This window comes from Hyperolius riggenbachi, chromosome 4, assembly GCF_040937935.1.
Source record: "Hyperolius riggenbachi isolate aHypRig1 chromosome 4, aHypRig1.pri, whole genome shotgun sequence".
NCBI lineage: Eukaryota > Metazoa > Chordata > Amphibia > Anura > Hyperoliidae > Hyperolius > Hyperolius riggenbachi.
The window spans coordinates 365,265,112-365,289,860 of NC_090649.1; the positions used below are offsets into that span (position 1 = coordinate 365,265,112).

The 24,749-nt window shown below is 43.1% G+C and overlaps 1 protein-coding gene across 3 annotated transcripts in view; it reads right to left on the reverse strand.

The window, feature by feature from the left end:
- The window catches only part of STRN (striatin), a 176,845-nt gene that overhangs the window by 83,160 nt on the left and 68,936 nt on the right, over window positions 1-24,749 (reverse strand). For all 3 annotated transcript variants that reach the window (XR_011019406.1, XM_068231973.1, XM_068231972.1), the window contains exons 4-5: window positions 13,248-13,329; window positions 12,671-12,838 (exon numbers count right to left, since the gene is read on the reverse strand). Coding sequence is in view for 2 of the 3 variants with exons in the window: in XM_068231973.1 (XP_068088074.1) it covers window positions 12,671-12,838; window positions 13,248-13,329 (250 nt within the window). In the remaining variant the exon portion in view is untranslated. The remainder of the gene's footprint in view (window positions 1-12,670; window positions 12,839-13,247; window positions 13,330-24,749) is intronic.

Here is a 24,749-nt window from a genome sequence, read left to right on the forward strand (position 1 = left end):
ATCTGAAATATATCAGTTGCTGTCAGTAAAATATCAGTTGCTGTCAGTTATAGCTGAGAGGAAAACTGATGTACCGGGTAATGTCCATGTTTCCCTATGGCTCAAGTGGGCGATGTTACAGTTTAACTGTGTGCTAACCAGAAAGCTGTTATGGGGTAATAGCCATTTTCAAAATGGAGGATGGAAAATTACCTTGATCACAGTGAACAAACAGGACGCGGGACAGGAGAAAGACACTGAGGAGTAGACTACATGGAAGGTAAGTATGACTTGTGTATGCTTATTTTGACTTTTAATTTTCAGTTCAGGTTTTCTTTAAAGATGCCAAAGTGCAGAGAGTAGAAGCGGCAATCTGCTGTACAAAAGCCGCTGGGAAATCCGTGCTCTCAGCTAAAGTCTGTCTCTCCCTTCACCTCTGCATACGTCACCAATGCGGAGGTGAAGGGAGAGAGTCTGTGGCTTTGAGCACGGCTCCCCAAGTATCTTTTGTACAGAATTTTACCACTTCTCTCTACACTTTGGCGTCCTTAAAGGAATACTATCGATACCCACGTGTTCTAAAATGACAATGTACAAATAATGTCTAAGTAGCTGTGTAAACATTTTCCTACTTTTCATGTTAAATATCAGAGGCAAGAGCTGTAATTTATTGAGGGTAGGATTTAGCTATACTGTGACAAATCAATTGCAGAAGGGGTGTCTGATATGCAACTCTGGCTGTGCATTAAAGCAGACTACAGAAAGCAAATATCAAACATAAAAAACTCTGAAAGCAAAAACAATATGAAAAAGCTGTGACAATTAGTTACATTTCCTCTGCTCTCTTCAGACACTTCAGTCAGAAACAGAGCTCCCAACAGCTGCAGCTCCTGTATCCTGTCTCTCTCTGTCACACACAGAGCTACACATAGAGTTAACTGATCAAGTGTGAGGGGAATTTCCCTTCTCCTCATGGCTCAGTCAGCCATCAGTTTTGGCGTCAGTAAACTTTGAATGTATTTTGCTAACAGTAAACAAAGAAGTTGCTACTAAAATGTATACACCAGTACTTAGCAGCACTTCCCAAACAATTCCTGTGTCAATTGAAAAAAAATATGTGAATCGATAGTATTCCTTTAAGTGATAAGCCACTGCCTGTACACTTCCCACAGATGCCTTAGAGCAGTTGTCCTTAAACTATGGCCCGCGGGCCAAATGCGGCCCCCTGAGGCTTTTTTACCGGCCCTCCACACACAAAAAGTATTACTTAAAGATGCAGCAGTAATTCGCTGGCTTCCAATCCAATTCCGCATTAGGTGGCACTGCTGTCCAATTGTATGGCAGGTTGTCACCTGGGTATGCTTCACTGTCTGGTGCGCAAAAACATTGTGGTAGTGGTTAGTAATCTAAAAGCAGTGTGCGCGCTGGTGTGTAGGGGTGGATTATTCGCAGTTCTTGCAATTACTGGGGAAAGGAGATTGTATTTGGGGGGGGGGGGGGGGGGGGGGGGGACTTTTGAAAATACAGTATGTATTTTGAACACTGATTGCTTTGCTGTAGGGGATTGTGTTTCAGGCGCTGTTTACCTAGGTTCAATGTAATGGTTTTCTACATCATTTTATGTACACTCCGGCCCCCCAGCAGTCTAAAGAATGTTGACCCGGCCCTTGACTAAAAAAAGTTTGTGGACCCCTGCCTTAGAGAGACACGCGAGGACAGGAGACAGAGGGGGTGGAACAAAGAAGAACAAGGGGAAGAGACAGAAGAGTACAGGGGACACCTAAATTGTCGCAAGGATAAAGGGGGCAACAGGAAATGTAATTACTAGAGGAGATTCCTTTGTAGGGGGACACTTAGCACCTGGCATTCGGACCATAAAACGCAGTGATTTCCTTCCTCCCTCCCCCCCATTTGGGGAAGAAAAAGTGTGTCTTATGGTCTGAAACCTGCGGCATATAATACAACAGTGTTCCCACTGCCAGAAAATCTTTATAAACAAAGATTCCCATCTCAGAGCCAAGTAGTAAATAGTCTATATCAGCCTTTCTCAAACTTTTTAACATGGAGGAACCCTGCAAATAACTTTTGGATCTCAAGGAACCTCTGCAAACAATGTTTTGGTCTCGAGGAACTGCTGCATTTATTTTTCAGGAGGCATGGTATTTAAAAGTAGGTGAGGCTGTTTATTTCCCTACTTCCTATTACACTGCCACTCTACTGTGCTCATTATTATTCTGACCCCCAATTTAGTGCTTTTTTTTTACAGTACCCCCTATTATAATGTGCTTTATTATACTTCCCTCACAATGGGGTAAAATGCCAAGGAACCCCTGCAGAGTCCTCAAGGAACCCTGGGGTTCCAGGGAACACTGGTTGATAAAGCCTGGACTAAATAAATAGATGACCCAGCCAGCTAGAGAAAACTGCAAGGAAACTTTGTAACAAAAAAGGACAACATGAAATCGGTTTTCCAAGACGAAGGTCTTGTTCACATTAGACAAAGAAGGTGGCAGTGCATTTAGGAACGCAATGCAAGCAATAGCATGCCATCTGCATTGCGCTGCTGATCCTATTCACTACAGTGAATTAGCTCAGCACTGCAGTTTGCCGAAAACATATTAAAAATTATATTGCATTACGCTTCTGCGCATTGCAAAAAGTCAGGCAGTCTATGCACTTAGACGTTTAAGTATCCCCGTAAACCAAATACCCCCAGGGCCCAGGGTGTGCATATCATGTGTGCAGAACCTGGGCACATATACCATTCGTTGACCAAAAACACTGCCGAAATAATTGCTAAATATACGTTCTACAGTAAAACTTCTCTACTACAATCATCCATTCCAAATACTCACACTTAAAAAAAAAAAAAAAAAAAAATCAAATTACCTTAACCACTTGCCGACCGCCCACAGCCCATGGGCGGCGGCAAAGTGGACGCCTAAAGGACCGCAATACGCCTTCAGGCGGCGCGTCCTTTAGGCATGCCGGGGGAGCGATCGCGTCATTGATGACGCGCGCTTCCCCCGGCAACTGGCTCCGCCCACCCGCCGTAACATCCCGCCGGCCATACGGAAGCGCCGGCGGGATGTTAACCCCGCGATCGCCGCTACAAAGTGTATAATACACTTTGTAATGTATACAAAGTGTATTATACAGGCTGCCTCCTGCCCTGGTGGTCCCAGTGTCCGAGGGACCACCAGGGCAGGCTGCAGCCACCCTAGTCTGCACCCAAACACACTGATCTGCCCCCCCGCCCACTGATCGCCCACAGCACCCCTCAGACCCCCGCCTGCCCACCCCCCAGACCCCTGTTTGCACCCAATCACCCCCCTAATAACCCATCAATCACTCCCTGTCACTATCTGTCAACGCTATTTTTTTTTTACCCCCCCCCCCCTGCCCCCTCCTGATCACCCCCCCACCCCTCAGATTCTCCCCAGACCCCCCCCCCCCCCGTGTACTGTATGCATCTATCTTCCCTGATAACCTGTCAATCACCCGTCAATCACCCATCAATCACCCCCTGTCACTGCCACCCAACAATCAGCCCCTAACCTGCCCCTTGCGGGCAATCTGATCACCCACCCACACCAATAGATCGCCCGCAGATCCGACATCAGATCACCTCCCAAATCCATTGTTTACATCTATTCTCTCCTCTAAACACCCACTAATTACCCATCAATCACCCATCAATCACCCCCTATCACCACCTGTCACTTTTACCTATCAGATCAGACCCTAATCTGCCCCTTGCGGGCACCCAATCACCCGCCAACACGCTCAGATTGCCCTCTGACCCCCCCTTATCAATTCGCCAGTGCATTAATTACATCTGTTCTTCCCTGTAATAACCCACTGATCACCTGTCAATCACCTGCCAATCACCTATCACCCATCAATCACCCCCTGTCACCACCTGTCACTGCCACCCATCAATCAGCCCCTAACCTGCCCCTTGCGGGCAATCTGATCACCCACCCACACCATTAGATCGCCCGCAAACCCGCCGTCAGATTACCTCCCAAATGTATTGTTTACATCTGTTATCTTCTCTAAACACCCACTAATCACCCATCAATCACCCCCTATCACCACCTGTCACTGTTACCTATCAGATCAGACCCTAAGCTGCCCCTTGCGGGCACCCAATCACCCGCCCACACGCTCAGATTGCCCTCAGACCCCCCCCCCCTTATCAATTCACCAGTGCATTAATTACATCTGTCCTTCCCTGTAATAACCCACTGATCACCTGTCAATCACCTGCCAATCACCTATCACCCATCAATCACCCCCTGTCACTGCCGCCCAACAATCAGCCCCTAACCTGCCCCTTGCGGGCAAACTGATCACCCACCCACACCAATAGATCGCCCGCAGATCCAACATCAGATCACCACCCAAGCGCAGTGTTTCCATCTATTCTCTCCTCTAAACACTCACTAATTACCCATCAATCACCCCCTATCACCACCTGTCACTGTTACCCATCAGATCAGACCCTAATCTGCCCCTTGCGGGCACCCAATCACCCGCCTACACGCTCAGATTGCCCTCAGACCCCCCCTTATCAATTCGCCAGGGCATTATTTACATCTGTCCTTCCCTGTAATAACCCACTGATCACCTGTCAATCACCTGTCAATCACCCATCAATCACCCCCTGTCACTGCCACCCATCAATCACCCCTGTCACTGCCACCCATCAATCAGCCCCTAACCTGCCCCTTGCAGGCAAACTGATCACCCACCCACACCAATAGATCGCCCGCAGATCCGACATCAGATCACCACCCAAGCGCAGTGTTTCCATCTATTCTCTCCTCTAAACACCCACTAATTACCCATCAATCACCCCCTATCACCACCTGTCACTGTTACCCATCAGATCAGACCCTAATCTGCCCCTTGCGGGCACCCAATCACCCGCCTACACGCTCAGATTGCCCTCAGACCCCCCCTTATCAATTCGCCAGGGCATTATTTACATCTGTCCTTCCCTGTAATAACCCACTGATCACCTGTCAATCACCTATCAATCACCCATCAATCACCCCCTGTCACTGCCACCCATCAATCACCCGCTGTCACTGCCACCCATCAATCAGCCCCTAACCTGCCCCTTGCGGGCAATCTGATCACCCACCCACACCAATAGATCGCCCGCAGATCCGACGTCCGATCACCTCCCAAGTGCAGTGTTCACATCTGTTCTCTACCCTAAACACCCACTAATTACCCATCAATCACCCCCTGTCACTGCTACCTATCAGATTAGACCCCTATCTGCCCCTAGGGCACTCAATCACCGCCCACACCCTCAGAATGCCCTCAGACCCCAGCCCTGATCACCTCGCCAGTGCATTGCTTGCATCTATTCCCCCCTCTAATCACACCTTGAGACACCCATCAATCACCTCTTGTCACCCCCTAGCACACCTACCCATCAGATCAGGCCCTAATTTGCCCCGTGTGGGCTCCTGATCACTCGGCCAAACCCTCAGATCCCCCTCAGACCCCCTTCCGATCACCTCCCCAGTGCATTGATTGCATCTATTTTCCCCTCTAACCACCCCCTGAGACACCCATCAATTACCTCCTGTCACCCCCCTAGCACTCCTATCCATCAGATCAGGCCCAATACAACCTGTCATCTAAAAGGCCACCCTGCTTATGACCGGTTCCACAAAATTCGCCCCCTCATAGACCACCTGTCATCAAAATTTGCAGATGCTTATACCCCTGAACAGTCATTTTGAGACATTTGGTTTCCAGACTACTCACGGTTTTGGGCCCGTAAAATGCCAGGGAAGTATAGGAACCCCACAAGTGACCCCATTTTAGAAAAAAAGACACCCCAAGGTATTCTGTTAGGTGTATGACGAGTTCATAGAAGATTTTATTTTTTGTCAAAAGTTAGCGGAAATTGATTTTTATTGGGTTTTTTTCACAAAGTGTCATTTTTCACTAACTTGTGACAAAAAAAATCTTCTATGAACTCGCCATACACCTAACGGAATACCTTGGGGTGTCTTCTTTCTAAAATGGGGTCACTTGTGGGGTTCCTATACTGCCCTGGCATTTTAGGGGCCCTAAACCGCGAGGAGTAGTCTAGAAAACAAATGCCTCAAAATGACCCGTGAATAGGACGCTGGGCCCCTTAGCGCAGGGGTCCCCAACCTGGGGGCCGCGGCCCCCTTGGTGGTCCCTGGGCAGTTTTTCTGAGGGGCCGAGTGTATATACTACACTCACAATCGGGGGAAAAAAGGCAGGAGGGGGACTGCCGCCGCCACTAACCACGACCCCCAAATCCCCGCCCCCCTCCCCCGGGCCCCAGAGAAAAGTTTGGTCGGTATAGGGGGCCCCGGGCTCAAAAAGGTTGGGGACCCCTGCCTTAGCGCACCTAGGCTGCAAAAAAGTGTCACACATGTGGTACCGCCGTACTCAGGAAAAGTAGTATAATGTGTTTTGGGGTGTATTTTTACACATACCCATGCTGGGTGGGAGAAATTTCTATGTAAATGGTCAATTGTGTGTAAAACAAATCAAACAATTGTCATTTACAGAGATATTTCTCCCACTTAGCATGGGTATGTGTAAAAATACACCCCAAAACACATTATACTACTTCTCCTGAGTACGGCGGTACCACATGTGTGGCACTTTTTTACACCCTAAGTACGCTAAGGGGCCCAAAGTCCAATGAGTACCTTTAGGATTTCACAGGTCATTTTGCGACATTTGGTTTCAAGACTACTCCTCACGGTTTAGGGCCCCTAAAATGCCAGTTCAGTATAGGAACCCCACAAATGACCCCATTTTAGAAAGAAGACACCCCAAGGTATTCCGTTAGGAGTATGGTGAGTTCATAGAGGATTTTATTTTTTGTCACAAGTTAGTGAAAAATGACACTTTGTGAAAAAAACCCAATAAAAATCAATTTTCCGCTAACTTTTGACAAAAAATAAAATCTTCTATGAACTCACCATACTCCTAACGGAATACCTTTGGGTGTCTTCTTTCTAGAATGGGGTCATTTGTGAGGTTACTATACTGCCCTGGCATTTTAGGGGCCCTAAACCGTGAGGAGTAGTCTTGAAACCAAATGTCGCAAAATGACCTGTGAAATCCTAAAGGTACTCATTGGACTTTGGGCCCCTTAGCGTACTTAGGGTGTAAAAAAGTGCCACACATGTGGTACCGCCGTACTCAGGAGAAGTAGTATAATGTGTTTTGGGGTGTATTTTTACACATACCCATGCTAAGTGGGAGAAATATCTCTGTAAATGACAATTGTTTGATTTGTTTTACACACAATTGACCATTTACATAGAAATTTCTCCCACCCAGCATGGGTATGTGTAAAAATACACCCCAAAACACATTATACTACTTTTCCTGAGTACGGCGGTACCACATGTGTGACACTTTTTTGCAGCCTAGGTGCGCTAAGGCAGGGGTCCCCAACCTTTTTGAGCCCGGGGCCCCCTATACCGACCAAACTTTTCTCTGGGGCCCGGGGGAGGGGGGCGGGGATTTGGGGGTCGTGGTTAGTGGCGGCGGCAGTCCCCCTCCTGCCTTTTTTCCCCCGATTGTGAGTGTAGTATATACACTCGGCCCCTCAGAAAAACTGCCCAGGGACCACCAAGGGGGCCGCGGCCCCCAGGTTGGGGACCCCTGTGCTAAGGGGCCCAGCGTCCTATTCACGGGTCATTTTGAGGCATTTGTTTTCTAGACTACTCCTCGCGGTTTAGGGCCCCTAAAATGCCAGGGCAGTATAGGAACCCCACAAGTGACCCCATTTTAGAAAGAAGACACCCCAAGGTATTCCGTTAGGTGTATGGCGAGTTCATAGAAGATTTTTTTTGTCACAAGTTAGTGAAAAATGACACTTTGTGAAAAAAACCCAATAAAAATCAATTTCCGCTAACTTTTGACAAAAAAAATCTTCTATGAACTCACCATACTCCTAACGGAATACCTTGGGGTGTCTGCTTTCTAAAATGGGGTCATTTGTGGGGTTCCTATACTGCCCTGGCATTTTAGGGGCCCTAAACCGTGAGGAGTAGTCTGGAAATCAAATTCCGCAAAATGACTTGTGAAATCCTAAAGGTACTAACTGCGCTAAAGGGCCCAAAGTCCAATGAGTACCTTTAGGATTTCACAAGTCATTTTGCGGAATTTGATTTCCAGACTACTCCTCACGGTTTAGGGCCCCTAAAATGCCAGGGCAGTATAGGAACCCCACAAATGACCCCATTTTAGAAAGAAGACACCTCAAGGTATTCCGTTAGGAGTATGGTGAGTTCATAGAAGATTTTATTTTTTGTCACAAGTTAGTGGAAAATGACACTTTGTGAAAAAACAATAAAAATCAATTTTCCGCTAACTTTTGACAAAAAATAAAATCTTCTATGAACTCACCATACTCCTAACGGAATACCTTGGGGTGTCTGCTTTCTAAAATGGGGTCATTTGTGGGGTTCCTATACTGCCCTGGCATTTTAGGGGCCCTAAACCGTGAGGAGTAGTCTGGAAATCAAATTCCGCAAAATGACTTGTGAAATCCTAAAGGTACTCATTGGACTTTGGGCCCTTTAGCGCAGTTAGGGTGCAAAAAAGTGCCACACATGTGGTATCGCCGTACTCGGGAGAAGTAGTACAATGTGTTTTGGGGTGTATTTTTACACATACCCATGCTGGGTGGGAGAAATAACTCTGTAAATGGACAATTGTGTGTAAAACAAATCAAAAGATTGTCATTTACAGAGATATTTCTCCCACCCAGCATGGGTATGTGTAAAAATACACCCCAAAACACATTCTACTACTTCTCTTGAGTACGGCAATACCACATGTGTGGCACTTTTTTGCAGCCTAACTGCGCTAAGGGGCCCAAAGTCCAATGAGCACCTTTAGGCTTTACAGGGGTGCTTACAAATTAGCACCCCCCAAAATGCGAGGACAGTAAACACACCCCACAAATGACCCCATTTTGGAAAGTAGACACTTCAAGGTATTCAGAGAGGGGCATGGTGAGTCCGTGGCAGATTTCATTTTTTTTTGTCGCAAGTTAGAAGAAATGGATTCTTTTTTTTTTCTTTTTTTTTGTCACAAAGTGTCATTTTCCGCTTACTTGTGACAAAAAATAATATCTTCTATGAACTCACTATGCCTCTCAGTGAATACTTTGGGATGTCTTCTTTCCAAAATGGGGTCATTTGGGGGGTATTTATACTATCCTGGAATTCTAGCCCCTCATGAAACATGACAGGGGGTCAGAAAAGTCATAGATGCTTGAAAATGGCAAAATTCACTTTTTGCACCAGTTTGTAAACGCTATAACTTTTACCCAAACCAATAAATATACACTGAATGGTTTTTTTTTTTATCAAAAACATGTTTGTCCACATTTTTCGCGCTGCATGTATACAGAAATTTTACTTTATTTGAAAATTGTCAGCACAGAAAGTTAAAAAAATCATTTTTTTGCCAAAATTCATGTCTTTTTTGATGAATATAATAAAAAGTAAAAATCGCAGGAGCAATCAAATAGCACCAAAAGAAAGCTTTATTAGTGACAAGAAAAGGAGCCAAAATTCATTTAGGTGGTAGGTTGTATGAGCGAGCAATAAACCGTGAAAGCTGCAGTGGTCTGAATGGAAAAAAAGTGGCCGGTCCTTAAGGGGTAGAAAGACTGTGGTCCTCAAGTGGTTAATCCACTAACACTATAATCTGCTGAATCATGTACAAGTTGAGAGCAAAACAGCTTTATAAAAGACTGGAAGAAAACAACAAGATAATAATGTGGTCTAACAAGTATGTCCAACATGCCATGTAATGTATAATCACTCCACAATCAACAGCTTCATTCATCCTGACCTAAAAAGATGGCAGTACACTGAAGCATGAACAAGATGATCATTGCATAAAAGTTCATTTTATGTGCCAAAATTATATCACATAACACAAACATACTCTGGTAACCATCATCCAAGTTATTAAAGAAAAGAAATATAAGAGATAATGGATTGTATGTGAAGTACAGTTAATAAATAGAACATTAGTATTAAAGAAGAGAGTTTCATATTTTCCAGTACAGGATGAGTTAAAACACTTCAGTTACCTATGCAACAAAGCTTTTCCGAGCTATTCAACCCACTGGGTCGAATACCGTCCTGTTTTCTGAAGCACTTAACCAGCTAAGAAAATCGGTAGAGCCAGCTTGTAATAAGGTTTTACTACAAGAAAGTTTAAATAGTCATTATTTAGGCTCTGCTTTATAGCTTAACCATTTCAGCCTGCGAGGATTTTTCACCTTATGAATCAGAGCACGTTTCACCTCCCATTCATTCGCTAATAACTTTATCACTACTTATCACAATTTATTGATCTATATCGGTTTCTTTCCGCCACTAATTAGGCTTTCTTTGGGTGGTACAATGGTACCAATGGTGTGGGAAATAAACAGTTATTTTTAATGTTATATGTGTAAATTGTAATGTAAAGAATATGTAAATGTAGTTTTACTATTTCACCTTCATTTTTTATTTCCCTCCTTGCGCTTCTCGCTAAGCAGAAGTACAAGGGGGAAGCAGAAATTTTTCCGGGCAGAAAAACTGAAGCCTCTTCGGTTTTTCTGCGGGGGAGACGGATCGGTGATCGGGAACCATGTTCCCGTTCACTGATCCCAGAGCTACCGGGGGACACCATGGGGGCGTGCCCGCGCCGAAGCGCGGCACCGCAGCAGAGCAGCCGCCCGGACGTGAGCTTCACGTTCGGGCGGCAGAAATAGTTAAATTGTACCCGAGGTGACATGAGGTAAACATGTGTATTGTATGTACAGTTTCAAAATATATTTATAATCAAGCGTTTTTTTTTTCCCTTTTTGTTTTTGCTGCCTAAAAGAGCTAGTTTTCAGGGATGCAAGTGCCAGCTTATGTCTTGTCGGTACCTTGTCTGGAATATAATAAAATTCACTGATAAGTAAATTACACCCATAAAAAAAAAATCCTGGAAGAATATAACTTTTGAGGGCAGGGGAGGGATAGCAAAAAGGTCTATAGTTTATGTATTTAACTCTGGGGCGCTTCATAAACTGCTATTGAGCAAAGACAATAAAACATTCGATCTACTTTGTAAATGTTGGGATATTAAAAAAAAAAAAAGGTAATTTTTAAGAGGATAATTACAAGTGTTTATATCGTCAGTTTACTTTCACCTCTGGTTCACTTTGTAAGAGTACTGAAACTGTGACAGTGTAATGCAATGTTGCTATATAACTGAAAATAAAAATATGAGACTATTTTCTTTGCGACTAATGTTATAATCATTACCTGCACTACACTGCTTTAAGACAGATTGAGTTTTTGCATATATGTATGTATATATATATATATATATATATATATATATATATATATATATATATATATATATATATATATATATATATGTATATGTATGTATGTATGTATGTATGTATGTATGTATATATATATATATATATATATATATATATATATATATATATATATATATTATAAAACCACTGAGAGATGAATTGATTACCAGCAGGAGCAGAGTATCTCATTACAATCCCAGTGGAAGGGAGGATGTATAAGGAAATAAGGAATACAACAACTGAACTAAGTCAACAGTCAGTTTTGAAGGTAATGGGCCATATGTAATTCCCTTTTTCTCCAGAGTTTTATCCTTGGAGATAATTTTTCATCTTTGATTTAAAATAACTTTTAGCACTTTTCAATGCAAAAAGTACAAAAAGTAGGTGAAAAGGTACTGTCAAAATTGAGCATTTGTTTGCTTGCTGGTAGTTTAAAAGTCGTTTTATTTACAAGTTGTGAAAACATCACCTAGGAGAAAACTCAGGTGAAAATGTGACTTGCATATGGCCCAATGTGTTAAATAAAGGAAACCTGGATAAGCATAAGGATCTGAGTGACTTTGACATGGCTCAAAATTTGATTGAAGGCAGGTCTGTGTATGCAGAGACTAGTAGCTATAAAAAGTGGCCCAAAGAAGGACAACTAGTGAAACAGCAAAAGGGTCAAGTTTATTTTGATCGCCATGGAGGAATGGAGTGAAGACTAGCCTGTTTGAGTCCACACTTCTAACACCACACTATGAAATTCTCACAACAAGCAATGTTAAAAGCAATGAACCATTTAAAGTACACTTGGACTGAAAAGAATATGAAGGCTCCCATATTTATTTACTTTTAATCACCCACCAGAAAGAAGCATGCAGCTAATCTAGTCAGACTTCAGTCAGAAACACCTGTTTGGCATGCTCAGGGTATATGGCTAAGATTAGCGATAGAGGCTCAGGACAGCCATGCAATCTGCTCTGTTAAAAAGGAAATCAATATGTCAGCCTCCATATTCTTCTCAGTTCAGGTGTGATTTAAATTAGACAAAATAGGCACAGGTATATTATCAATATATTTATTAAAAAAGGGCAAATTACTTTTTCTTTTTATCCTCAAAACGGAAAGAAGTCTTTCAGACCAATTATGTAATAAATGACTCAGTGTCAGAAATTGGGTCTGCAGTAAAACTATACAACTTAATTCTTTTCCCATATGATTAGTTGTTTTACCTAAGTGGTCTGATGAACCAGTGCAGTTTAACAATCTAATAAAAATGCAGAGAAAATGATTGCTTACCCTATGATGAGTGGATTAGGTAGCTCGGTTTCTGTTCCATTTACCATGGAGTCTTGATTAGTATCTGTGAGTCGATCTGAAGAATCAGCAGAAAGGCCTAGTAAAGCACGGACTCGCTTTGACTTCACTTCTAATATGGTGTCCGTGTAGCCGACTTCTTGCAAATACCTACAAGAGAGAAAGGGCTTAAAATTTAAAGATTTCTATTGTTAGAAAAACAAAGGAAAAAAAATGCACAACAATGTACTGTCAACCTTCCATTAGCAACACGTTGAAATCTATACAATGACTCACAGTACAGCACTGCACTGGGCACAAGGAATAGCAAATCATCTGCTACCAGCTGCAAGATTGGTCTGTACCAGCCACAGCAAAAATGAAAGTAGCAACTAATACAATTCACTATTCAATGAGACAATAGCAAATCTCTAACAGAAACACTTGGAAACCTGAAAAAAAATGCAGATATCCAAGAGCCCTAGAAGTCAAATGGAAGAAATGGAAAAATACAAAAAATAAAAAAAAATGCAATCAACTCTTCAGCTGCAGACCAAATATTAGTTATAACATTACTTACTGCCTGAGTAACTGTCGACTCTGTTTCCATATGAACTGGCTGTTCTGTGGTGGTGGCTGAACATCTGCTTCATTTGTTTCGTCTAATGGGAAAATAAAATGTTGTGTGAATGTCTGACTGTAGAGTACCAAGTACTTGATGAGGCACTGTTGTGACATAGCATAATGCAGTAAATGAATTCAGTATAGCCATTTTATGGTACGTTTTCTGGTTTCAGCATCAGAAACACTTCCTATATCCATATCTTGCTGCATATTGAATGCAGCCCTGCCCTCCCTGTGATGTTTAAGCCTATGCTAATTATAGCTGTGCGAAATTCTCCCAAAAACACAAGACCAAATTGACATCCATATTTTTAGACATATAAGGAATACTGAGGTGACGTGACATGATGAGACAAGGTGTATGTACAGTGCCAACTAAACTATGTGTTCCTTAATTTCTCCTGAAAAAGTTAAACATCAGGAATGCAAGTGACCGTTTCTGTCCAGTTGGAACTATAGCATAACCCTCATTGATAAAGAGTTAAAGCCATAAAACACTTTCCTGGCAGAAAATGGCTCCTGAGAACAGGAAAGAGACAAAATGGGTCAACAGTTTGTAGATTTTAGCTCTGGCATACTTCAATGAATGCGTCATTGAGTAGAGACTACGAAACAGTAAAAACTTAAAAATATTTAAATATAAATAAAACTGTGGGATACCTAAAAAAGTCATTTTTATCAGAAGGATAGATACAATTGTTTATCTTAGCTTATTTTCCCCTCAGTAAGCCTTTAAATAATTGAACACATTTTACAAAATCTGGCAGGGTATGTAAACTTATAAGCACAAGTGTATGAACTGTGACAAACAAGCAAAATGTGCTATGCAGTTTTTCAATCTTGCTGCAATGGAATGCACAGGCTTTACGTTCAACAGGTTTATGATTGACCAATGTATGGTTGAAGCTGAATTTGAAAGAATTTAAATGCAGTTAATACAGGCTGGCCCAATGCTTCCACAATAAAATACAATAAGCTTTTCAAAAAATGAATCTGTTAAGTATCTGTTTTTGAATATACTAACAAAGTAGTCACATGACTTATCTTCTCCAATACCAGACTATCAAGAAAGGTCCAGCAGCAAAGACAGCCCAGAACACAACTACCCTCTATAGGGCTCAATAAAGGCTCTATCATTAGGAGGAAAGAGGTAGATTATGTGGCCACTCTACCATTATAATTATTTTTTTTTTTTTTTAAAGAGGAGCTGTCAGCCATACTATCTTAGGAAAAAAAAACCAAATGCATAAGTAGATAAATACTTGCTCTACTTACATATGTATTGCACTGTCCACATTATGATTCCTGTGAATTTTATAAAGGAAAAGTAGAGAATCCTATTCTAGACAGTTTCCATATTTACTGTGGCTATTTTGAAGCCAGTTGTGATGTAATATCTGTCCTTAGTCTCCTCTGTCTGGTTTGCCTGCCCTTCACTATAGAAAGCGCATTGTTTCAGCCTGAGAAATTTTGGCCAATCAAAGAGGAACAGAGGAGTGGGAGGGGAAAACATGAGGGAAAGAAGCTTCAGCCAATCTGGCAGCATTAGTGAAGTCCGAGGGGGAAGTAGGGAAGCAAAAAATTACAACCCAGCATGCCCTGCAACTTCTCTTTTGTGTACCAAATAAGAGGGATTTTAACTTTTGGATTGCCTGATTAGCATCCTTATTACTTGTTTACCAGATAAAAATAAATAATTGATTGTTGATTTTATGCCCGACAGTTACTCTTTAAGTGTTATTACCATCTAATGTGGGAGAGGTTCCCGCAGCTGTGACTGCACTGTGCCAACTGACAAAGGTATACCTAAATACCCAGGGCTGTGGAGTCGAGGAGTCTGAGCAATTTTTGGGTACCTGGGGTCTGAGTCGGGAAAAAATGCACCGACTCTGACTCCTAATGAATTTAAACTGTAATTAAAATAGAAAATATGATAAAATGTTCTATTTCTCAGATAATAGTTAAGAATTTATATATACAGTAATAGCTCTGCTTAGTCCACAAAAATGAAGCAAACCAATAAAAAAATAGCTACTTGTGTTGCTTCAATAAAGCAGTCCCCGCATTTTTAAAGTGAGATATACATATCTGATTGTGACTGTATATATCATGTGTACACAGGAATCTCATATATACTAAACAACATCTATGCTGTAAGAATAAAGCCTGATGTGTAGCTGTGTCACTAATAGAGATGGTCAATGAGATGGAAAAAATTCTGTGCTGATGCTGTTTTATGCAGACATATGCACTCCATTTGCTCATGAAATCAAATAATTTAATATGCAGTTAAAATTTGGTTTGAGGACTACGAATTAAAGGGTACCAGAGACAGATGAAATTAAAGTTTTATACATACCTAGGGCTTCCTCCAGCGCTCTTCAGGCTAATCAGTCCCTTGCTGTCCTCCTCCGCCACCTGGATCTTCTGCTATGAGTCTCGGTAATTCAGCCAGTCAGCGCAGTCCGGCCACCTGCCGCTCCCACAGCCAAGAGCATTCTGCACCTGCGAAATAGTGCTGCGCAGGTGTAGTATGCTCCCAGCGGCGGAGTGTGTGCATGCGCACTACGCCTGTCTGGCTCAAGTACCTGGACCCATAGCAGAAGATCCAGGTGGCGGAGGAAGACAGCGAGGGACTGATTAGCCTAAAGGGGGCTGGAGGAAGCCGCAGGTATGTATAAAACTTTAATTTCATCTGTCTCAGGTTTACTTTAAGTTACACAGTTGTACTATACTCTACATATGCACTCCCCACAGAGCTGCAGGGAATCCACTGAGACTGTTGTGCACATTGAACACAGAGGTGTTGTCTATCACCCATAAACCTCGTTCAGATCGTACATGAACAATGTGTAAGAGGAAGAATCGCCTCATTCTCCTGCAGTGTACCTGCACATCACTCTTACATGTACCCACAGTTATATTGCCTAGGGCCTGATAGATGTTCTTTGTTCCTGTCTGTACCATCTACAAGTACTCTTTACCAAGGACTACCGTAGTTTTAATCTATGACTAAAAGTATTAGAGGCAGAAGATCTGTCGGATATTCAGGTTACTGGTATTGTTTAAAAGGGAATAAATATGGCAGCCTCCATATCCCTCTCACTTCAGTTGTCTTTTAAAATTCCTAAGTGTTGGCAGTTAAGAGATGCATTTCATGTTACATACTTTCAATCAACAAGATTGTAATATGCAAATTAGAGGATTTGGAGGAATCCTAACCTGAGGAGTCTGAGGATTTTTGTACCGACTCCACAGCCCTGTAAAAACCCATTGCATGGCTGTCCTGCTGATCCTGTGTCTCTAATACTTTTAGCCATAGACCATGAACAGGCATGCAGATCAGAAGTTTTTGACAAAAATCTGACTGTATTAGCAAGTTTTTTCAGGTGTGTGACTCAGACAATGCTGATGCCAAATAGATCAACAGGATGCAGGCAACTGGGATTGTTTACAAGGAAATACATATGGCAGCCTCCATATTACTCAATGCAGTTTTCCTTTAAACCTTAGCGGTATGGACGAGCTCAGCTCGTCCATTACCGCCAGAGGGTGCCGCTCAGGCCCTGCTGGGCCGATTTTGATCAAATAAAGAGCAGCACACGCAGCCGGCACTTTGCCAGCCGCGTGTGCTGCCCGATCGCCGCCGCTCTGCGGCGATCCGCCGCGAGCAGCGGCGAAAGAGGGTCCCCCCAGCCGCCTGAGCCCTGCGCAGCCGGAACAAATAGTTCCGGCCAGCGCTAAGGGCTGGATCGGAGGCGGCTGACGTCAGGACGTCGGCTGACGTCCATGACGTCACTCCGCTCGTCGCCATGGCGACAGGAGAAGCCAAACACGGAAGGCTGCTCATTGCGGCCTTCCGTGTTACTTTTGGCCGCCGGAGGCGATCAGAAGAACGCCTCCGGAGCGCCATCTAGTGGGCTTTCATGCAGCCAACTTTCAGTTGGCTGCATGAAATAGTTTTTTTTTTATTTAAAAAAAACCCTCATGCAGCCGCCCTGGCGATCTTAATAGAACGCCAGGGTGGTTAACTGAATCATCTTTAAAATGAAACCTGCCAACACAAAGCTCTGGATGTTGCCCTCCTAAAAGGGAAATATACACAATATAATGCTGAACATCTAGCTATAACAACTCAAGTAATTAACCTGGGAACAAGGCATGCAAACATGGAAAGATGAAAAAATTAACATCACAACAAGAGAAACAAGTAAATGAAGTTATTTCATAATATCACTATTTTGGAAAGAACAAGATGACAGTCCTCATAAAAATAACAGGTTTAGGCTCCCTGTACACAATTCTGATTTTTAATCGTTTTTACATGCAATTCTGACTTTTAACCACTGAAGGACCAGGGGCTTTTCCTGAGATCGGTGCTGCGTGGGCTCTCCAGTCCGCAGCACCGATCAGGATTTAGCCAGGGCGATCAGACTCCCCCCCCCCCCTTTTTTCCCCACTAGGGGGATGTCCTGCTGGGGGGGTCTGATCGCCGCCGGCTTGCTGCGCTTTGCGGGGAGGGCTCTTCAAAGCCCCCCTCCGCAGCGTTTTCTGCGCTCCCTCCCTCTCCTTACCTCCTTTTCCCTTCATAGGCTGCACAGGACGGATACCCGTCCTGCGCATTGTAGGATAGGCTTCAGCCTATCATATGCTGGCGATCCCCGGCCAATCAGAGGCCGGGGTTCGCCGATCTGCCAGCAGCGCCGTATGACATAAAAAGCAGGGTTTTTTTCCCCGTGTGTGTACATTACGTGTGCGAGTCGCGATCGGCGGCTCGCACACTGTTCATGGAGACACCCTCCGTGAACTGGCATGGAAAGACCGCTCGAGTGGCCGTTTCCATGCTATACCACTAACGACCCGCCAACGCCTATCGGTGTTAGGCGGTCGTTAAGTGGTTACTGCATGCTGCGTTTTTTTCTGTATTTTTCTGTTGCACAGACCATACTGGGCCTACGCAGTACGCTCCTGGTGACATCAGCGGGAGCGAGAACACGGCAACGCAGGCGCAGTGGTTTTCAGACTTTAAAGTCTGAAATTCCAGAAGTGAACCGGAGGCGGGGCCGGAGCATCGGTGAGTGGCTGCGCGGGCACAGAATGTCTGCGGAGGACCATTAGAAGCCCCGGGTAAGTTCAACTCATTTTCCCCCAACCCCCCCTACAGTGTCCCTTTAAGATAGCATTCACTTCATGAATCCAGTGCAGAAGTTCATTGAAGTGTGGCCGCTATAGTATTTGCCATTCTACATAGAGCAGTCACCCAATTCTATACAATAACATTGGTAAAGCATGTTTCTCCCATAGGACTCAAAAGTGTGTAGATATGTCTCAGATCAATGTACAGTTGCAGGGTGGACTGTATAACAGAGTAAATAGTCAAGTGGCTTTTCAGTTAGGACTTCATTGCTTCCAGGGATGGAGATGTCTTGATTGGGTGTGGCAAGGAGTTCTAAAGTGTAGGGGCAGCATGACAGAAATAAGTGTCTCGTAAGGTTTTTAGTGGACTCTTGGGGGTGACCAAGTTATGCGATCCTTTTGAATCAAGATTGTTGGAGGTATGATACAGTTTCATACAAATCCAGGGCCCAAATTATGCAAGGATGTCAAAACGCTAATCTTAAATAGAATTCGCTCATTCCACTGGTTACCCATAAAATGGAGAATTATTGGCGTAACAGGGTTGGCTTGCATGGCTTAAAATGTAATCAATATACAAGCCTCCATATCCCTCTCACTTCAGGTTACCTTTAAGTTTTACTCCTTACTTTAGGGTAAAAGTGTTCCTAGACTGACGCTTAACATGAGGCGATAAACATGGCTACATATATAGTGCCCATAATTATTAATACCCCTTTTTTGGTGCAAAAAAGAGCAATACGTGAGGATTCTCAACAACAACATCTAGTAGTCTACAGAGAAACTTGGCCATGGGCACCAGCGAACATTTCAGCATGAAAATGAACCAAAACACACAGCAAAAGTGGTGAAGAAATGGTTAGCAGACAACAACATTAACATTTTGGAGTGACCCAGCCAGAGTTCTGACTTGAATCCAATTGAGAATCTGTGGAGGGAGCTAAAGAACATGGTGATGGCAAGAAGACCCTCCAACCTGAAAGATTTGGAGCGCATTGTTAAAGATGAATGGGCAAAAAGACCTGTGGAGACATGCAAAAAGCTGGTCTGCAATTCAAGGAAGAGTTTTGACTGCTGTAATAGCCAATAAAGGCTTTTCTATTGATTATTGAGAAGGGTATACATTTTGGACTGGACACTTTTTTTGCTCAAATGTAAAAAGCTGAGAACGTTTATTTTTTCCCCCACAATAAAGGCTCTTGTACATCGTCTTATTTGGGAGACACCCATGTCATTTCCCATCAAAAAATTACTTGCTAGTTGAATAAAAGTAACTAAGTCAAATTTGCCAGGGGTATGAATAACTATGGTCAACACTGTAGATCCAAACCTGCTGAGAACTTCCTTGATGTTCCCCTTTTAAAGGCTTGTATACATGTGCAATATAACGCATGATTAACCACACAACATGATCAGCCACACTACTTGTTTACACAAGTAGGTACACATGCGCTGATCAACTCAACAACCAACTCATGTCCCCCTGTTGTATGTATGTTAAAAACAAAATATATCGTGCTCAGCGCTGGGTCGGAGTTTATATTGTACACTGCTGCTATGTGGGGTTTGCTGAACCTCTGTCAGCCCATTTGAGAGCCTTGTTTGCCACTGCACTGTCGAAATACTGCATGGTTTTCTATGTAAAAATCTGATCAAAAGTTTGCATATGAAGAAATTGCACCATTATTTTAAATGGACACTTAAGTCAAACAAAAAAAATGAGTTTTACTCACCTGGGGCTTCCAATAGCCCCCTGCAGCTGTCCGGTACCCTCGCCGTCTCCCTCCAATCCTCCTGGCCCCGCCGGCAGCCACTTCCTGTTTCGGTGACAGTAGCTGACAGGCTGGGGACGCGAGTGATTCTTCGCGTTCCTCGCCACAATAGCGTCACCTAAGCTGCTATAGCATAGATCATATACCATATAGCAGCATAGAGGGTGCTAATGTGTCTGGGAACGTGAAGAATCACTCGTGTCCCCAGCCTGTTGGCTCCTGTCACCGAAACAGGAAGTGGCTGCCGGCGGGGCCAGGAGGATCGGAGGGAGACGGCGAGGGTACCGGACAGCTGCAGGGGGCTATTGGAAGCCCTAGGTGAGTAAAACTTTTTTTTTGTTTGACTTAAGTGTCCCTTTAAATATATGCAATATAAGGGACTACCTAAAGTATCTGTTCCAAGTATATCCACTCAGTTTGCTCTTCTACTACATAGATTTGGTAAGATCATACAATCAAGATTGTATCATTGATGGGCAACTTTAGAAATGTAGCCCTTAAAATTAAAATAGGAATATGAGACTCCTGGAAAGCTCTATTTACTATTAGTACTAAACATCCAGTTAATTATCTCAGTTTATTTTTGCTTCATGTTTACTTAAAGCTAGGTATACTTTAGATTTCTAGACCAAGACCATTCCTGATGGTTTTGGACACATTTATGGTGTGTGAACAGATGTCATCCAATGTTGATGGGTTTCTTATTTGTGAAACAGGACAGATCTCTTTTCTTCTATGCTATCGTTCGCTTTGAAGTTCCTACATCATTGTCACTGGGCTGTAGCCTAGAAATGCATCCGTACATTTGTCTCCAAACTGTCACCATAGGAATGGAGTCCCTTTTAATGCACTGAACTGGTCAAATACAGTGGCAGTTCTCTGCTGAGGGTTCCATCTCTAAGCCCAACACAAATTTATGTGGTTTAAGAAGCAAGAACCGAATCACAAAACATATTACATCATACATGCAGTGACAGAAACCGTTAAACTGAACATATCCCCTTGTACAATGGTCTATGCACTTACAAAAATATGCTGCTTCATGAAGCATTTCATATCAGTGGGAAGGTCCAGTGGAGTAAATAGAAGTATTCAAAAATGCTTCAAAATGCTTGCCAAATCTGTGTGCTGTATTTTGAAATACTTTGAAAAGTCTGTGTAAACAAGCATGCAACGCCTTGCATTTTTTAAATACCTGTTTATGAACACGTCCTGACCATTTCAGAACCTGTTAACACATCAGCAGTATAAAAATGCAAAGTATTTTATGCTTGTTAAAGCAGTAGGATCAGCCATACTATGCCAGGGAAAAAACACATATATAAGTAGATAAATACTTGATCTACTTACATAACACATGCATTATACTGTCCACGTTTTGATTTCAGTGAATGTTATATAGTAAATTACGAGAATTCTGTTCCTGGTGGGGGCCATGTCTTTTGCCCACAGTTAAGGCTAACTCGTGATGTCATTTCTGCCCTTTACTTTTTTTCTTGTCTCCTCCAATCGCTGAGTCGCCTCAGCCTTGCTTGTAAACACAAGTGAGTAGGGGGTTAGGTTTCAGATAAGCAGCTGGCAGGGAAATAAAGGAAAGAGGAAGAATACATTATAGATAAAAAGAACCCCCAGCATGCAATTCTTTGGCACGGACTACTAAAGGGCCAGTGCTCCTTAAGTATGTGATAACTCCAAATCATAACAGCAGAAAAAGTTTTGAAAGTTTTGAATGCAGGATTAGCATCTGTATCACTTAATACACTCAGACCAGTTGCTGTTGAAATTTGATTTTTATGGTGACGATACAGCTTTAATACACAGAGCTTTCAAAGTACTTCAAAATGTCTCACACAGATCTGAAAAGCAATTTGGGCAGTGTTTAATGGTTTTATACTGTCCCTCTGAATCTCCCCCAATGCTCCTCATGATTTACAATGCAGACAGGATTGTTTAAAGAGACACTAAAGCGAAAAAAAATATATGATATAATGAATTGGTTGTGCACTATGAATAATTACTAGAAGATTAGCAGCAAAGAAAATATTCTCATATTTTTATTTTCAGGTATATAGTGTTTTTTCTAACATTGCATCACTCTATAATATGTCCAGATTACACAACACTCAGCATTCAAAATGAGTCTTTCAGAGCAGTCTGTAGTAATAAACTCTCCTCTGCTAGAGGAAAAGTAAACAGTTCAATTACAGTTGAGATAATAAAAGTCAGATAACAGCCCTCTCCATGACCAAGTTGGTCGGTGAGCTTAATAGCTTTTTTGCATAGAGATAACTGGAGTTTCTCAACTCTTCCTGCACTGGAAACAATTAGACTGATGTATCTGATCTTAATGTTTTTTTTCTTAGCTGTACTACACATACAAATCATAATATCATTTTTTTCGCTTCAGTGTCTCTTTAAATGCTTTAAATATACACTGTGTTATCGTTCTCCCTGTTCTCATTAGCAGAGTGGAATAATCAAAGCATATAGTGAGGTAAACAGTGTGGAAAAAATTAGTGAAGATCTACATAATTGTGTGGGTGGGAATGAGGGGTATATAGCACCACCCCCACCCTATTATCATCAAGACCCTTTCCCCAGATTGCTCAATTAATGGATGCTTATTTATAAGAAGAGTCTCAAATATAATTTTTTTTGTTTTGCAGGAGATTGCGCGCATCTCCTGGTCGGGGGGTGGGCATGCTCTGCCCCGCCTTCAGTCTCCGAGCGGCAACTGCCGTTCAGGAGACTGTTAGACGGTGAAACCGTCATCTTTACATATAGTACAGCACTACGATCAGCAGCAGCGCTGTACTGGGGACAGTCGTGAGACACGGCTGTCCTCCTGGGGCACATGAGAGCGATCAGCTGTCATAGGCAGAGGCCTATGATAGCTGATCACCACGATTGGCCGGCTGGGGGGGGAGGAGGAGGGAGTTAAAAAAAAAAAAGTAAATAGTAAAAAATATAAAAAATAAGCAAATACTTATAAAAAAACATAAATAAACACGGTGGGGGTGTGTGTCGCGCAGGAGGATTTCTCAGGCTCTGTTGGGGCAATTCGCCCCATTCAAAGTGCTGTGCGCGCAGCCAGCACTTTGCTAGCCGCGGGCACAGCCTGATCGCCGCCGCTCTGCGGCGATCGCCCGCACGCAGCGGCTAAAGAGGCCCCCGCCAGAGCCCTGCGCTGCCCGGACCAATGAGTTCCAGGCAGCGCTATGGGCTGGATCGGGTGCGCCTGACGTCAGGACGTCGGCTGACGTCATTCCAATCGTCGCCATGGCGACAGGAGAAGCCAAACAGGGGAACGCATTATATACGCGCTCCCCTGTTTGCTATTAGTGCCGGCGACGATCGCACTAGAGGGACACATGCGCCCTCTAGTGGTGTTTCATGTAGCTACCACTCTGGTAGCTTTACATGAAACAAAAAATTGCCCATTTGGCAAAAAAAATTAACCGCCAAGGAGGTTAAAGGAATCGTCAGGCAAAAAAAAATAAAAAAAAAAAATTTGAGTTTCACTTACCTGGGGCTTCTACCAGCCCCATGCAGCCATTCTGTGCCCTCGTAGTTACTCACTGTTGCTCCAGTCCCCCGCTGGCAGCTAGTTTCGTGTTTGCCAACCTCGAGGTCAGAGTACATTTTTACGCATTCCCGCTAGTGCAGGAACATTAACATACATTTTTACACGTTAGTGGTGCAATGCGTAAACATGTATGTGTATATGTTCCTGCACCAGCGGAAATGCGTAAAAATGTACTCTGACCCCGAGGTCGGCAAAAACAAAAACTAGCTGACGGAGGGGGACCAGAGCAGCAGTGAGTGACTACAACAGCACAGGATGGCTGCATGGGGCTGGTAGAAGCCCCAGGTAAGTGAAACACTTTTTTTTTGCCTGATTATTCCTTTAAAGCTGCAGTGGCCGTTTTAGTAAAATAAAAAAAAATAAAAAAAACCCTGGTCTTTGTGGTGGTGGTGGGGGCGGGGAGGTTTAACACTGCAGTCCTCAAGAGGTTTAACACAGAGCTGTTGGTAAATGGAATTTTCTTTTGTGGCTGTCCCCCTTCACCTGGTTCTCGTTCCATGGTTTTAACCCTTACGGTTCCTGACATTTGACACTTTTACGACTGTTTCAAAGCAACACCGCTACTTTAATTACTTATGTTATCTTAGTGATATACATGTTTTTTCAGTACAATCTAGGCTTTCTTTAGGTAATATTTTTCTCCCAAAACTATTTTATTTTATAGTCATTTTAAGAGGAAAAATTAGGCGTAAATGCAGAAAATACCCATTTTTTTCCCCTTCCTACTTTTCACATGAAACGTCCCACAGTTATTAAAACACAGAAAAATGATTTGTTCCTTCCAGATTAAAATGAAATCCAATATTCCATATTTGATTTCTAACCAAACGTGGTGGACCGTTATCCCCAGCCTGTGTGTCTGTGTCGATCGGATGCGTTCGATGGGGTGACAGTTCGGGGGCCATAGTGCTGTACAGATGCATCGCTAGGCAACGGCAGAGTGATAAGAGCATTGGTCCCCAAA